General features: G+C 48.2%; 1 protein-coding gene across 4 annotated transcripts; it reads right to left on the reverse strand.

Moving 5' to 3' along the window:
* Positions 1–332: 332 nt before the first annotated feature.
* Positions 333–13,379, reverse strand: LOC106899041. Of its 4 annotated transcripts, XM_014960698.1 has the most exons (13): positions 13,265–13,379; positions 13,147–13,167; positions 13,005–13,060; positions 11,944–12,072; positions 10,897–11,238; positions 9,579–9,842; positions 8,676–8,936; positions 7,053–7,106; positions 6,257–6,277; positions 5,859–5,876; positions 5,225–5,245; positions 3,138–3,158; positions 333–1,887 (listed from the first exon to the last, which is right to left on the reverse strand). In XM_014960698.1, the coding sequence occupies exons 4-13, from the start codon at positions 12,023–12,025 to the stop codon at positions 1,496–1,498; spliced, it is 1,476 nt and encodes a 491-aa protein (XP_014816184.1). In that variant the 5' UTR covers positions 12,026–12,072; positions 13,005–13,060; positions 13,147–13,167; positions 13,265–13,379; the 3' UTR covers positions 333–1,495. The 4 variants fall into 4 exon arrangements, with proteins under 4 accessions (XP_014816184.1, XP_014816183.1, XP_014816182.1 ...); XM_014960697.1 differs by having other exon boundaries at positions 11,944–12,054; positions 13,147–13,366; XM_014960696.1 differs by lacking the exon at positions 7,053–7,106 and adding an exon at positions 6,452–6,505 and having other exon boundaries at positions 13,147–13,366.
* Positions 13,380–16,243: the final 2,864 nt, after the last annotated feature.

The following is a 16,243-nucleotide window of genomic DNA, read 5'->3' on the forward strand; positions in this document are numbered from 1 at the left end:
CCCTTGGTGACACTCATGGCAATAAATTTAATCCACATTTAGTGCATTTGTCGTGCGGGGGTGCATACAAAGAAACAAGTTGGGTGAATCTTCCCTAATGGTCTGAAGGGAGGAGGGAGTGCACTTCCCAGTGAGTTTCTGGGTATGTGCAAGCATGACAGCTTTGAGCAGTAGCGGCTGGGCAGCGAAGGATAGTGGAGAAGGTGTGGCAGGTGGGGAGTCCACTATCCAAACTAAGCTGCTGAGAAGTCAAAACAGACAAGTAAATATTAACTGTTTTCCAGGGCAGAATCAGGTGAACTTGTGTTTTTACGTGCATTTGCATGTGGGGGTGCATACAAAGAAACAAGTTGGGTAAATCTTCCCTAATGGTCTGAAGGGAGGAGGGAGTGCACTTCCCAGTGAGTTTGTGGGTATGTGCAACCATGACAGCTTTGAGCAGTAGCGGCTGGGCAGCGAAGGATAGTGGAGAAGGTGTGGCAGGTGGAGAGTCCACTATCCAAACTAAGCTGCTGAGAAGTCAAAACAGACAAGTAAATATTAACTGTTTTCCAGGGCAGAATCAGGTGAACTTGTGTTTTTACGTGTGAAACATGAAAAGACAACTCAGCAGGGGTCCCAGTAGGATTGTGCAGTTCTGAGATGTGAATTTAAGGGATTAGCTCAAAGGCAGGCATCTGTATGTGAAAAACATTGAGTTTTGGACAAATAGCTGAGCCCGTGAACATACAGGTGTGAGATATGCACTTGGAACTGCATAAAGGGAACGTTTCAAATCCCCAGGAGTTTACAAGCTCTAAATTAATTGCCCTTTAAAACAAGAACCCTCTTCCTCTCTTCAGTCTTCCCCCTTCACTAAGCAATAACGACTTACCAATTTCTTCCATCTGATCCACTGCAAACAAGAGAAACACACAGAAAGAAAAGGTTACTGTGGATTAGACATCAGTACTTGGTAGCACTAGAGGATGGTTCTGGATCAGCCATCTCCTGAAATGCCATCTTTTTGCCTGCTGTTTCTGAAATCACCACAGGTTTCCATGCAGTGAGATCTACGAGACATTGACTGTCATTTCTAAATGGGCTCTTGTTCTTCCCCTGCATACAAGGAAGAACTTTTCCAACTAGAAAGCCGGAGTCACAAGTGATAAGAGGTAATCTTTTGAACAGCAGAGGGCAGCAGGCAGAAAAGTATGGGCAGGTCAATAAAGCTGGATGTATCAAAGGACATGGAAAGAACACAGCATGTAAAAGAGGATCATTTGAGCTACTGTGAGTTATTCCCATGGATTGGGTTTGGCTTCCTAATGGAAACAGCTTCCTGAAGAATTGAGGTGACATATTTCCAAGGAACGTGGAGGCAAAAGTATAGACAACTTTCAACAACAATAAACATGAAAGCACACAGGCAACCAGAGGGACTCACCTTCCTTTTCACGCAGTTTTTCTGCCAAGTCCCCGTGGGCAGCAAGAGAAAAAGGGCAAGAAAGCCAAGTCAGGGCAAGAACCATAACATACAAAGCAGTCCACTAGGGGACATTCTACCCAAGGAAGCCACAAAAAATCTGGCCTGGTGGCCGACTAACGCTCCTTGGAGCTGCATCTCACAAGCTTCTGACTCTGGCAGGGATCTCTTCAATACCCCGTCATCACCCATTTTCCCACAATGTCCCTGGGCTGGTTGATAGCTGAGGTTCTGCAGCCCCTTCAGCCCCATCTCAGCCTTACCTCTACATACCTTTCCCTCACATTCCTGCTGGCACCAAAACCTCAAGAAGGCAGAACCCACAAGCAACACACTATGAAGACCCCCAAACCTCACAATTAGCTGGCTCACACGACCTCCAGGGGAAAAGCGACACTCACTTATCTCCTTCTTCAGGTTCTCTGCAAGAAGAGGGGAGGAAGGGATGACAACTTGCTTAAAACCCCATCTTGAGTCCAAAGAAGACCAGGGGAAAATCCTGGGTCTTATTGAGGAAGACTCAGCCTCCACAAGAAACCCCAGCCAGGGCTTCCGTGGGCTGTGCAGCAATGAGCTGCTAGTAGCCACCCTTCTCTGCACCACTCCTGTCTTGTGACGGGAGCTCCTCTGCAAATAAGAGGCAGGCAGAAAGAAGGGGGAGCCATGAGGGCTGTCCAGGTAGGAGCTGCTGCCAGCAGTGGGGACAGGAGAATACTCAGCTCTAGGAACAGCAGCATGCAACCCCCAGCCCAAGGTCTCTATCCCAGCGGAGAAGGCAGGTAGGCAAACAGAAAGACTCACCGTTCGTTGCGAGCAGTTCCTCTGCCGAGTCACCGTGGTCACAGGAGAGGAAGACACAATGTGAGGGCAAGATCCACAAGGTCCTTGCAAGCCAGTCCACTCTGGGACTGTCCCCCAGGGAGGGATGAAAAACTCGTCTGGCCTGGTGGGTGGCTCCCCCTCCTTGGAACTACTCATCACGGGGCTCTCACTGGGATTGTTACCCCCATCCACCAGCACACACCTCCCTACCAGGACCCAGGGCTGGCCAGGGACCCAGGCTTTTTTTTGCCACCCTCCAGCCCATTGGGACCTCCCCAGTTAGCCAGGACTTCATGTAAATGATGGAAAGTGGTTTGGCCAGCACATCTGCCAACCCTTTCAGCACTCTGGAGTGTAGCCCATCCCGTCCCATAGACTTGTGTGCATCCATACAAGTGTAGCAGGTCACTGACCTCTTCCTCTTTAATTGTGATGCCCTCATTCTGCTTCCCTTCCCTGTCTTCTAGCTCATGAGGCTGGGTGTCCAGGGAACAACCTAGTTCCACTGCTAAAGACTGAGGCAAAGAGGAATTGAGCACCTCGGCCTTTTCCTCATCCTTGGTGACTATGCTTCCCTCTCCCTGATAAATAAGGGAGATTTTCCCTAGTCCTCCTTTTGTTGATAATGAATTCATAGAAACATTTTTTATTATCCTTAACAGCTGTAGCTGTGTTGAGCTCTAGCTGTACTTTGGCTCTCCTAATTTTCTCCATGTTGAGCCTTGGGCGCTGGTAGGGTCTCTCAACGTGGCACTTGTGGAGCAGTTGGCCTTGCTGAAGCATCCCTCCTCCCCCAACCCAAGGTCTCTATCCCAGTGGGGAAGGCAGGTGGGCAAACAGAAAGACTCACCGTTCGTTGCGAGCAGTTCCTCTGCCGAGTCATCGTGGTCGCAGGAGAGGAAGACACAATGTCAGGGCAAGATCCACAAGGTCCTTGCAAGCCAGTCCACTCTGGGACTGTCCCCCAGGGAATGATGAAAAACTCGTCTGGCCTGGTGGGTGGCTCCCCATCCTTGGAACTACTCATCACGGGGCTCTCACTGGGATTGTTGCCACCATCCACCAGCACACACGTCCCTACCAGGACCCAGGGCTGGCCAAGGCCCTAGGCTTTCACATCTCTTTGGCCTTCCCTCAACACCTCTTTCTCCCATGCTCCTGCTTGCACCAAGTCTCCCCCAGCTTGGACACCAGCAGCCACCCCCCAACGCAACCCCAAATCTCACTGGTTGCAAGGACCATGGCTGCCACCAGAGGTGCTTTCCCCGGGGACATTTGGTTGAAGAAAGCTGAGGGAAAGCAGGCAGAGATTGCCTCCAACCCAGCTCTCTCTCATCCTTCCTGACACCAGGCCCACTCACACTGGCGGCTCCCCTGGCTATATCTGGTGGGGTTCAGGGTGACTTGCCCTCTACTGGCCCACCCTGGCACCCCATATTGCGATCTGCTTACAGAAACAGCCCCCAGGGTGTCAGTGACACTCACCAATCTCCTTCTGCTTTCCTGTAAGAAAAGAGGGGGCAGAATGAACACCTTGCTTAACACCAGAACTCCAAGCAAGACAGGAGGCAAAACCATCCACAGAGGACCACGTGAGAGGCAGGAGAATATAACCCTCGTGTCTCGTAGCACCATTGCCATCTGCAAGGAAGTCTTGCCCCATGAGTCCTCAACCAGGAAGAAGGGAGGACAGGGGCACAGCACCTCCCTCTTTCAGAGAGCATGTGCACTGGCCTCTTGGCACACTCTGGAGCCAGACCCAGCCCACCCTCCCTGCCCGGCCGGCCGTGCTGAACCGCTCCCACTGTGTCCCTTCTTGGCACAGCATAGAAAGTGTTCGGCTAGGCAGACTTGGCCTCCTTGAAGACCTGCCCTTAGCCAAGATTTTCCTGGGCACTGAGCCGTGGCAGCAGTGTGCTGCTTGCACTCACCCTTCTCTGCATCACCTTCTGCCCTGTGTTGCGACTGGAGCTCGTCTGCAAAGAAGAGGTAGGGGGAGAATGAGGGCTGTCCATGTAGGAGATGCTGCCGGCAGCAGAGACGGGCACACTTGACTCTGGCACAGCAGCATCCATCACCTGCCATCCTTGAGATGCACTGTCTCTCCAACCCACTCCCTTTGCCTCATGGTAATTCACCTTGCTGGCACAGACACCCTTGCGCTGCTGCCACCTCTACTGGCATGACAGCCAAACGTTCTACTTGAAATGTCAGGTGTTGAGAGACACAGTACCTCCTGTTTGCCAGTACCTGGCAAGGCAGAAGCCAGAGTACCACCAACATCATCTCCCTGCCCCTCCTTTGTGGCTCACAGTGGGAATTCAGCCTAGCAGATTCCTTCTTCCCAAGGGACGGTGTTCCCCTTGTCCTGGGGATGGATTCTCTCTCTTGGACCACCACTTCTCCCCTTGACTCAGCAGCCAGGACACAGAGCCTTCTCAACATAGCCCAGTAAGCAACAATTCCCCTGCCCTCCCCAGTAAGGAGAACGTCCCATCAGCCCTGCCAAATGCTCGCCTGGCCAGGAGAACAGCCAAGCACCAAGGAATAAGACAACACTGGCGCTGTCAGGTCTCCACTAGTGACCTTACAGCATGGGCAGGCAGGGACACCAAGCCCCAAACACCCACACTTACCAATCTGCCTCTGGAGCTGTGCTGAAAGACAAAGACACCATAAATTGTACCCACACAGCAGCTACTGGAAGATTGCCCCAAAAAAGGAAGAGTCAGAAGCCAGCCCACAACTGACCATGGGGCACTGCCTGGGCAAAGCTCAAAGCAGGGAGCACCAGCTGCCATGTTGAACCTTGGGCCCTGGTAGGGTCTCTCAACGTGGCACTTGTGGAGCAGTTGGCCTTGCTGGAGCATCCCTCCTCTCCCAGCCCAAGGTCTCTATCCCAGCGGGGAAGGCAGGTGGGCAAACAGAAAGACTCACCGTTCGTTGCGCGCAGTTCCTCTGCCGAGTCACCGTGGTCACAGGAGAGGAAGACACAATGTCAGGGCAAGATCCACAAGGTCCTTGCAAGCCAGTCCACTCTGGGACTGTCCCCCAGGGAGGGATGAAAAACTTGTCTGGCTTGGTGGGTGGCTCCCCCTCCTTGGAACTACTCATCGTGGGACTCTCACTGGGATAGTCACCCTCATCCACAAGCACACACGTCCCTACCAGGACCCAGGGCTGGCCAAGGCCCTAGGCTTTCACATCTCTTTGGCCTTCCCTCAACACCTCTTTCTCCCATGCTCCTGCTTGCACCAAGTCTCCCCCAGCTTGGACACCAGCAGCCACTCCCACCGCAACCCCAAATCTCACTTGTTGCAAGGACCATGGCTGCCACCAGAGGTGCTTTCCCCGGGGACATTTGGTTGAAGAAAGCTGAGGGAAAGCAGGCAGAGAGTGCCTCCAACCCAGCTCTCTCTCATCCTTCCTGACACCAGGCCCACTCACACTGGCAGCTCCCCTGGCTATATCTGGTGGGGTTCAGGGTGACTTGCCCTCTACTGGCCCACCCTGGCACCCCATATTGCGATCTGCTTACAGAAACAGCCCCCAGGGTGTCAGTGACACTCACCAATCTCCTTCTGCTTTCCTGTAAGAAAAGAGGGGGCAGAATGAACACCTTGCTTAGCACCAGAACTCCAAACACCACAGAGAATTCAATCTGGCAGTTTCCTTCTTCCCAGGGGGACGGTGTTCCCCTTGTCCTGGGTTTGGATCCTCCCTCGGGCCACCACTTCTCCCCTTGACTCATCAGCCAGGACACAGAACCTTCTCAATGGAGCCCAGTAAGCAACAATTCCCCTGCCCTCCCCAGTAAGAAGAATGTCCCATCAGCCCTGCCAAATGCTTCCTGGCCAGGAGAACAGCCAAGCACCAAGGAATCAGATCACACTGGAAATGTCAGGTCTTCACTACTGACCTTAGAACTTTGGAAGGGAAGGACACCAAGCTCCAAACACCCACACTTACCAATCTGCCTCAGAAGGAGTGCTGAAAAGAGTGCTGAAAGACAAAGATACCATAAATTGTACCCCCACAGCAGCTACTGGGAGACTGCCTCCAAAAAGGAAGAGTCAAAGCCAGCCCACAACTGGCTGTGGGGTTGATTCTTTGCTTCCATCTACAAGTGGGCAATGGGATTTCTAGAATAGGGAAATATCTTACCTAGTAAAATAATGGAAACAAAGGAGCTGATAATCCAAATCATGTTTCCGTTTTCTAAAAAATGGGGAAAATGTATTAAAAAAATGTAACAGTTTTGTCACAGTATAGCACACACATATAGAGAGTGGCCATGGCATCGTATAATCTGCCCTATTTGTACATAGTTGGCAGAAGAACTTTCAGCAAGATCATTCACTGGAAAATATTACGAGGAACAAAAACAGTCTTAAAGAAAGCTGAAAGGAGACACTGATTGTTGCATTTTAAATTCTCTGCTGTGTGTCCAAGACTTTTCCATATACACACACTAAAATCAGATTTGACATAAACTTGGAGGCATTAGTTTTTTTCTTCTTTGCGAGGTTTTTTATTAATTTTAGTCTTTGCAATTGGTCTCTATTTTTATTCAAGAGGTCACTTTCTCTTTAGAAAATACGTGCTGAAAGACAAAGATACCATAAATTGTACCCCCACAGCAGCTACTGGGAGACTGCCTCCAAAAAGGAAGAGTCAAAGCCAGCCCACAACTGGCTGTGGGGTTGATTCTTTGCTTCCATCTACAAGTGGGCAATGGGATTTCTAGAATAGGGAAATATCTTACCTAGTAAAATAATGGAAACAAAGGAGCTGATAATCCAAATCATGTTTCCGTTTTCTAAAAAATGGGGAAAATGTATTAAAAAAATGTAACAGTTTTGTCACAGTATAGCACACACATATAGAGAGTGGCCATGGCATCGTATAATCTGCCCTATTTGTACATAGTTGGCAGAAGAACTTTCAGCAAGATCATTCACTGGAAAATATTACGAGGAACAAAAACAGTCTTAAAGAAAGCTGAAAGGAGACACTGATTGTTGCATTTTAAATTCTCTGCTGTGTGTCCAAGACTTTTCCATATACACACACTAAAATCAGATTTGACATAAACTTGGAGGCATTAGTTTTTTTCTTCTTTGCGAGGTTTTTTATTAATTTTAGTCTTTGCAATTGGTCTCTATTTTTATTCAAGAGGTCACTTTCTCTTTAGAAAATACTGATGTTCTAATTGATACCATGAAAACACTTTCACTTAAGACAAGCTGACCTTCAAAGCTTTCACTGAGAAGAAATTTCCGAGGAAAGCTCAGCATTTGCCTTGCTGCTCAACACCACCTTTCAGGCAGAATAACTTCTAATAGTCTAACGGCACAGGTTCTCCTCACTGGTGCAAATCCCAACAGCTGACAATCTGAAGATCTGCCAGAAAAACTTCTCTGACAGCATCGAAAGATGGAGGTTCCTGCTGGGAGGCAGACTAGTGTACGCTTAGCTCAGGAGCCCACTGTCTTCCTGCCTGTCCTGGGGGCAACAGAAGCTCTTCCCATTTCATCCACAGTCCTCACAGTGAGGTGCTGTCACTGTGGATTCCTTGACTTCCCAAAAGTATTGAGCAACAGACTCCTCTGGTGCAAAACCTCGTCCCCTCACTATTCTACCTTTTAGTCTTCAAAGTATGAAGTTGTATCGTTTCTTTAGGTGTTTACAGTGCATACTGAGTAGTCATGCATAAGTCAGCACGAGGAAAGGAGCCCGGGTCCTTGCAAGGAGGAGGACAGCCCCACCTGCACATAAGGACCTTTGTTTCCCAGAATCTTAAAGCTGTCCATGAAGGATAAAGGATATCCCTGGACTACCAAGATAATGCCAGCATCCTAGTGCCTCTAACACCTCCCTGAAGCCCTCCCAATGTCTGGTGTCATAGATAAGCAACTAGAGCAGGATCAACTCCAGGGACATCTAGATCAAGAAAGAAGCAGGCGGATGATGGCACCATGGAATTATCACTGCTTTGCAAACAGTAGCATATGTGAGTTAAGGAGCAATTAGTCAAATCATGTTGTACCTCAACACTTCAAATGTAAAAGAACCATGAATAAAAGCACATTGGGGTTTCCCAGTTTGGCTGGGACACCTCATGCACATGAAAGAAGAACTACTCTTGCAATTGTATACTTGGCATACGAGCCTCTCCCCTCGCTCAACACTGGCCAGTTAAAAATTTTGGTGACACTCCCAAACGGATTCAACTATGAATGTTGTGGGAAACAGAGTGAAATAGTTCACAGCACTAGGCCCATCCTTCTCACTGGTGGAGGATGATGAGGTAACCAAGCAAAATGGGGGTGGCTTTGCTTGCTTGGAGAATGCCAAAGCACATGAAATCGTCTCAATTGAGGCATACCTGGCTGTTGAGCTATCCATGGACCCTGTTCCCTCTCAGTGGGCACAAAAGAAGGTGGCGGTTGTCCACAGGGTATCTCAATGGAGCTTTCTATTGTAAAAATACCATCCGTCTCCTGCAGAATGCTTGTGTGGGCCAGTGAAGATAGATCTTCTCCTTGGGGATTAACCCACATCACTTTGGGCTTTACAGAGGAACCACTTATTCTGCCCTTGTACGTACAAGTGGTTGGCTGTGGCACAATAATTTCATTCATGGCACCTGTAACAGAAGCAATTTACCATCACTGCATCTGGCACAACACAGAAACACCAAAGCCGCATTGAAAGAGATCTCACAGAACACGTGCACTTTTGTTGTCATTTCATCGGTAATCAAAAGCACCTGGTTTTTGAGCATTTCATTTTTAGTAATTCCACACTTGAAAGAGTCAAATGAGCTGGCTTTGTGGAAGTGTAAGACTGCTGACATAAATGAAAACCGACAGGACTGTGTACAAGGGGCTCTTCCCAAACCATAACTGATGCAGCCTGTTGCTCCAGGTGAGAAGGTTCAAACCAGAAGTGAAGTTAAAGAGATAGCAATACTCGGGTTCTGAGTGTTAAATCAGGCAAAGCTACGAGCTCCTGAAGCCATGGCTGAACTCAGTCCAAAGAGGCAGAGCAATGAGAAGATCACTCTCAGCACTTTCCCATGGGATCGATTCATGGTGTTCCCCTGAAGATGCCACAAGGCCAACCCAAACCTCCATCACCCAACAGCAAAGATTTCTCCTGAAGAGTGAGATTCTGCAGGATGCTTCAGGGAAGGTGCCAAGAACTGTCCAATTTCAGCTCTTCTAGCAATAATGGAAGGGGCTTGTTCACTCAACAAAGCAGACGTTGGTGTGAAAGTGTGACTTACCTGATCGGCTTATCTTGGATTTGAGGAGTTTGACTACACACACCACATCTACGTTATCACAAGGCACTGTGATGCTGCTCTGCACTGTGAAATGGTCTCTCTCACTCCAGGTTACATGGGTCTCAGCCTCCACATTTACTGTGTCTCCTCCATAGCTCATCCAAAAGACTTCAGGCTTTGGGTACCATTTCTTTGACTTACACGTGTAGCGACACATTCTCTCCTCTTGCAGATCCCTGTCCAATGTTGGCTTATACCCAATTGCTGTAAGAGTCAAGGAGTATGGGACAGAGTTAGGGTTGCTGCAAAATTACTACAACAACAAAACAAACCTACAAAACTCAGAAAGCCTCAGTATGTTGCTCCAAATGTTCATAGTTTGTAAAAACAATCATACCTGGTCAGAACAAAAGGTTCTGACCTGGACTCCACCCATGGTGAACACTGGGACATAGTACCACAGACAAATAGCGAACCCCAGTAGGCCTGGATGACCTAGTAGGAAGAGCATCTGGGGGTTTGCCAAATAGAGGAGCATGCTCCACTTAACCGAGGGGAATAAAATACAGGTCCAAAAAAAAGGAATGGCGTGGAGAGGAAGAAGAGCAAGGAATTGTTCCCTATCTTGTCCAACAGGATTTCTAATGAGGAGAGAAAAAGGGCCCCTACCATATCATGTGCGCTGCACATCGGTGAATACCCTCCCTAATAGCTCTGAGTATTTGGGTTTTCTTCATTTCAGAAAGCAAAACAGCCCTAACTGGAGAACCTGAACATTCATAACGCCAGAAGAGAAAACAACTATAGGTGGCTCAGCACCTCAATGTGTTTTCCCACATGACAAGCCATCTGCCTTGTCCCCCTCAGAGCACAGCTTTAGATATTTAGAATTGAAGCAAGTCTTTCCAGCTACTTCCTGTGCCTTTACTTATTTCCCCATTTCTCCAAGTAACCATGATGTTCGATGGAGCTCTGCTTTCCTGGAGATGACTAAACCCTGCCATCTCCGCCTGCCTATGGGCAGCAGTGGATGAATTCCTCATTTTGTTTTGATGGTGTGTGCAGCTTTTGCTTTCCCTATTCAACTGTCTTTATCTCAACCCATGAGTTTTCATACTTTGAGCCTTCTGACTATTTCCTTCACCCCACCAAGGCAGGGAATGAACAAGCGTGTGATGCTTAGCTGCCTACTGGGGTTCAACCAGGACAAGGTCTCAGCTGTCTGGCAAGAAATAGGCAGAGCCACAGAATCATGATGGGAATGAACTCAACGTGGTCATAGCAGGTCGCATTTCACTGTGGAAATCTCCCTGCTTACCTGTAACATCAAGGTGAGTAGTAGCCTCGTGTGTGACAACACTGCCGTTCAGTGCACAAACGTACGTCCCCTCGTCGGCGATTCGCACTTGCCGGATAACCAGAAGAAGTGCTCTTCCCTGCCAGTGTCCCGTCATCCTCTGCTCTTCTTCATCCTGGCACTGCTCCACCACCCCACCCAGGCTGGAGGAAGAGCACAGTGGAGCACCCCTCCCCTTTTCCATTTTGTACCAGAGCACACTCGTGTTATAGGGGACACTGTCTGCCACCTGGCAGGACAGAGTCACTTGATCTCCAACAAGGACAACCGACGGTTCGATGCTGATGGCAACAGGATCTTCACCTGCAAGGAAGAGGTGGGAGCAAAAGCTTTGCTTTTCTCTGTGAGTGTAATCTTTCCATAGAGGGAAGAAAGCCACACGTGTTAGCTGAATCCAAAACAGAAAGCTCAGCTCCAGGTTAGAGTCTCACCGTCCCTTACAGTAGTGAGGGACTACTATATTTACAGTCTGCCCTCCTCCAGGCAAAGACATGCTTTAGAGTTACCAAATTTCCTCACTTTATACACAGCAGCTGTGTTACATATTCATGGGTATTGCAGGCATTCATTCAGGAAGATAACAGGTACACTGGTGTGAGGACCACAAAGCCAACTCACTGAGCTGGGAGAGAGTAATCACACGTAAAGTGCAAAGACCTGTGCAATGGTCTACGGTCTCTGCAAGTTTACAACCTGCAAAGCAATCTGCACAGGCTCGTGGACCACAGGACCTGGCTCTGTGACCCAGGAGAAGCTGAACATGCCTCTCTCACCTGTCTAGTAAGATAATACACCTATGCCACTTCCCTGACATTGCAGACACCCCCGAGCAGGACTGGGGTTTTTCACATCACCAAGATGGGTGATGTCATCCCAAGCCTGTGCTTGGAGGTGTCAGACACCACATACGATCTGCAGTGCCTTTGTTCCTTTAGGGACTGTGAACTGAAATGCAGGTGTGGTGTTTTAGGAAAACTGGCTGGGTGGGTACAGTATAGAGTTTCTTACCTCTAGGCCACTTTCCAATTAAAAAATATGTTGGAAGAGTCAATAATAGAACTAATACAAGCTTCCTTGGCAAGTACTCCATGGGGTCAAGTCAGATGGCTTCTGTTCCCCCTGGAAATGGATGATGCACTGTGAAAACAAGAAAAAATTCCCAGGAGCAATGAAAGAGAGAGTAGTGAATCTTACAAAGGACAGAAACACAAAGGCAGCACCTGGCTCTGCCCTCTGTGTTCACGTCTTGTGGGGCTGTGTCATGTTGCTGGGGTCACCAGCAGCTCATGGCTCCTTTCTCTGAAGGAAAAGCTGCCCATTCCCATTCCCTGCCAGTCCCTGTTCTTGGGCACAGGAACATCTGACTTCAAACTGATTGGGATGGCAGGCCAGCAGGCCAGGATGCTCACTGCCAACCCCGTACGCACATTACTAGACTCTCATGCAATGAATCTCTTGTTGGATTTCTATGGGAATCTGGGCTGTGCTTCATAGTTCCCACCCTACTTTGATTCTGCAGCAGTGTGGCACTCCCAACAAACCTGTACTCTGCCCTCTCTTAGCAGAAAACGTTGGTGAACTGCTGAAGGGCAGGAAAAGAGTTGTTTGGTAGGGCAATAAAACTGGCGGAACTGGTAAGTGCTGTAAGGAAGCAGCTGGGGAGTACAGCGTGGCTTGCAAGGGTCTAGCATTTACCCTAAAGGCACGGAGTACAAGAGGGAGGCAATGCAAGCACAGCACAGGAAAACAGAAGACATCACACCGAGCACCTGAAAGGCAGGTCAGAGGACCATAAAGCATCCCCAGGGAAGCCCTTCCCTTTGCTTTGCTACAATCTTCAACTCCCTCTATGTTAAATATGCTAAATATTTATACCTATATTAAAGATCATTTCAACAGATGTTTATCACCCTAAAACAGAGGATGTTACATGTTCAATCAACCACATTGGAAAAACAAAATCAACAAAGTAGCAGCCCAATGAGATAAAGTAACTAAAACTACAGTACGGAACAGAGTAACTAACATAAATACTCATAGGGTTTGTTATTTGAATAAAGCTTTCTTACCTGCACTGAGATATCCTTCACTTTATTCCTTCTCATTCGTTAATCCTCGAATACACCTGCCCCAAACGACATATAGAATATATTCTTTTGCTATTTTCATTGTGTGAACTTTCTACCCGTAAAAAAAGCCTCGTGCTCTTACCTGCTGGAAGGAGTGTCTTGGCTGGAGATTTTAAAGAAAACAGGAAGGAACAAAGTTACTGCTGAGGTAGGAGGAGCACTTCTGCACTACTTGGAAAATGATAAGAAATGCCTTTCACCTCTTAGTGAAAAGAAAGATCAAGGAATCTGGAATAAGAAACTTCTTTCCTGAGTGTATTTGGTATCTGTGGCCAACTTTTGGGAGCAGGGAGGCTGCAAATGTGACCCCTGTAGTAAAAAGGGAGGGATTGCTCCTATGTTGGACACAGTTGATTGGTGCCGGCTGCAACATGGACCTCCCCCAGGAAGAAGCTGAGTCAATCCGTGAAGCTGGTGGCACTTCTGAGGAAGACACATTTATAATGGCGGAAAACGCAGAACAATGGCAAGGAAAAAAGTGAGAGAAACAACCCTGCTGATTCCAAGGTCAGAAAAGGAGGAAGAGGCATTCCAGCTGCAACAGCAGAAATTCACCTGCAGCTGGTGGAGAGGACCACCACGGAGCAGGTACCCACAGTGCAGCAACTGGAGGTCCTTCTACTGCAGCAGGTTCCCTGAAGGAATGCGGTGCCCATGGGGAGCCCATGTGGGAAAAGGTTTGTCCTGAAGGACCAGCAGCTCACAGAGAGCCCATACCGGAGCAGGGGAAGTGTGTGAGGAGGAAGGTCTGACAGAGAGGAACTGTTACCGACTGACCATGACCCCCCAATGTCTCGAAGCAACTCTGTCTCGAACCCTACATTCTGAACAGTTCCCCTTCATGTATATAACAACCCCTTTTGGTCTTCTGAAGAATTCGTAATTGTTCTGCTCTGTCACTTCTTCCAACTCACATGAACCCTCCTGTTCCAGCATGGGACCTCTCCATGGCTATAATCTTTCAGGATCAATCTTCTCTAGCATGGGTTCTCCACGGGCTGCAGCTCCTTTCCGGGTAAGTTACTCCAGAGTGGGCTCTCCACAAGCTGCAGTGCTTCAGGGTCAACCTGTTCCTGGGCTGGTTCTCCACAGGCTGTGGTAGTTCAGGATAACCCTGCTCCACCATGGGCTCTCCATGGACCTCAGCTCCTTCAGGGAATATCCACCTGTTCCAGGGTTGGGTTTTCCATGGGACATGGTGTCATGTCTCCAGGGACTACAGGGAAATACCTGCTCCATCACGGATTCTTCCAAACTTTCCATGGGATGCAGAGGAGTCTCTGCTCTGGAGCCCACAACCCTCTTCTCACAGAGGCCACCCTTGCAGCCTCCCCATCTCCAGCTACCAAAACTTTGCCGTGTAAACCCAGTACCATTTCTAACTGGGATTTGACCATTTTGACGTAACATGCTTTTCAGAACAAGTAGTTCAGAGACTGAAAAAAAGTTTTACTCTCCCCTCAGCCTGTCAAAGTTGAACCGGCAAGTGTGAAAACATGAATAGAGTGAAAACAATTAAAAAATGAAGAAACAATGCAGATGGTTTGAAGATCAGTTTACATACAATTTATTGTAAAGGTTTTGTGTAATGTTTTCATGTTTGATGAGACCTTCAGGCATTTAGTCACACGCTTTTTCTCCATTGTCCCTGGCAGATTTTTTCCACAGACCCTTAGCTTTCCTCTTTTCAATTCATCACGTCTTGAAAGTAGCTGAAAACTCAAACTAAAGCACTGGAGGTTTTGTTTAGAACCAGCTTTGAGTGTTACTTCTGCCAAGACTTACTGGCAGCAAAAAGGGCTCAATCTCAAATTCAAGGTGGGTAGAAATCCAAAAACCCCTTCACTTACGCTCCATTTGGAAAGTTATATCACACATTAGGTGCTTGGAGAAGAGAACACACTTTTGAATCAGTGTTTAAATGTAAAAAGAAACACAGAAATCTAGCAGCTCAGAGGGGGGAGCCATAACTCCTTTTTAACTGTACTAGTAATAACAGAATCTTTGCTCTGGCACGGGGTTGGATTAGATGATCTCCATATGTCCCCATCAATCCCGTATCATTCTGTGATTCTGTGCAGTGCAAAAATTAAATTAAAAGCTACTAAACATTTGGATCGAAATGCAACTGCTAATTAGGTCTGTAATTTAATATAAAAAATCTTTCCAACTTACAAATTTTCATAATCTTTACATTCATCTTCCTCATTACTTACCCACGGCTGCTGTTTTCTTGTGCCTACCTGGTTTAAATGAGCTAAAATTCCTTTGTTGCATGTTTTTATGGAGTAATGCTGGCAAAAATCAGTGCTCTGATTTTTCATTTAGGCTCTGGTGTCATTGCCAGCACTCTGGAGTTGTCTCCCCAGTGGTTGTAGATAGGACACTGCACACACACTTTAGCTCACAGAGCTCCTCTCGTCAGACCTAAAGCCGTCTGATGTGCAATTTGTGTTCCTGCTTGTTCTGACCCTGTACTTTTGTGCTTTCCCACCCCTTTTTTCTTCCGTTTCCCTGGACACGCATAAGTCTATGGGGCCAGATGGGATTCACCCAAGGGTACTCAGGGAGCTGGTGGGAGAGCTCACCAAGCCTCTCTGCATCATCTATCAACAATCCTGGTCAACAGGAGAGGTTCCGGATGACTGGAGGGTGGCCAGTGTGATGCCCATCTACAAGAAGGGCCAAAACAAGTCCAGCGAAGGAAAACGAAGATGATTCAAGGATTGGAGCATCTCCCTTATGAGGAAAGGCTGAGAGAGCTGGTACTCTTTAGACTGGAGAAGAGAAGGCTGAGGGGAGACCTTATCAAAGTCCTACGAGGAAGGGCTGAGGGAACTGGGCATGATTAGTTTGGAGAAGAGGAGGCTGAGGGGAGACCTCATTGCCCTCTACAACTCCCTGAAAGGAGGTTGTCGAGAGGTGGGGGTTGGCCTCTTCATCCAAGGGAATAACGACAGGAGCAGAGGAAATGGTCTGAAGTTGGGGCAGGGGAGGTTTAGATTAGATACTGGGAAGAATGACTTTCCTGAGAGGGTGGTCAGTCACTGGAACAGCCTGCCCAGGGAGGTGGTGGAGTCACCATCCCTGGAGGTTTTTTAAGAAACGTGTAGATGTGGCACTTCAGGGCATGGTCTAGTGCCCGAGATTATTGGTTTGTGGGTCAGTGTGATGTGGTG

Source organism: Calidris pugnax, unplaced genomic scaffold (assembly GCF_001431845.1).
Source record: "Calidris pugnax isolate Ruff unplaced genomic scaffold, ASM143184v1 scaffold590, whole genome shotgun sequence".
In the NCBI taxonomy this organism is placed as follows: domain Eukaryota; kingdom Metazoa; phylum Chordata; class Aves; order Charadriiformes; family Scolopacidae; genus Calidris; species Calidris pugnax.

Excerpts from the sequence above, each read along its gene's own strand:
- LOC106899041 (XM_014960698.1), bottom strand. The coding sequence starts at position 12,025 with ATGGAGTACTTGCCAAGGAAGCTTGTATTAGTTCTATTATTGACTCTT. Across the intron at positions 9,843-10,896 it reads TACTCACCTTGATGTTACAG|CAATTGGGTATAAGCCAACA; the intron begins GTAAGCAGGGAG and ends TGACTCTTACAG. Across the intron at positions 6,278-7,052 it reads TGTTTCCATTATTTTACTAG|CACTCCTTCTGAGGCAGATT; the intron begins GTAAGATATTTC and ends CACTCTTTTCAG.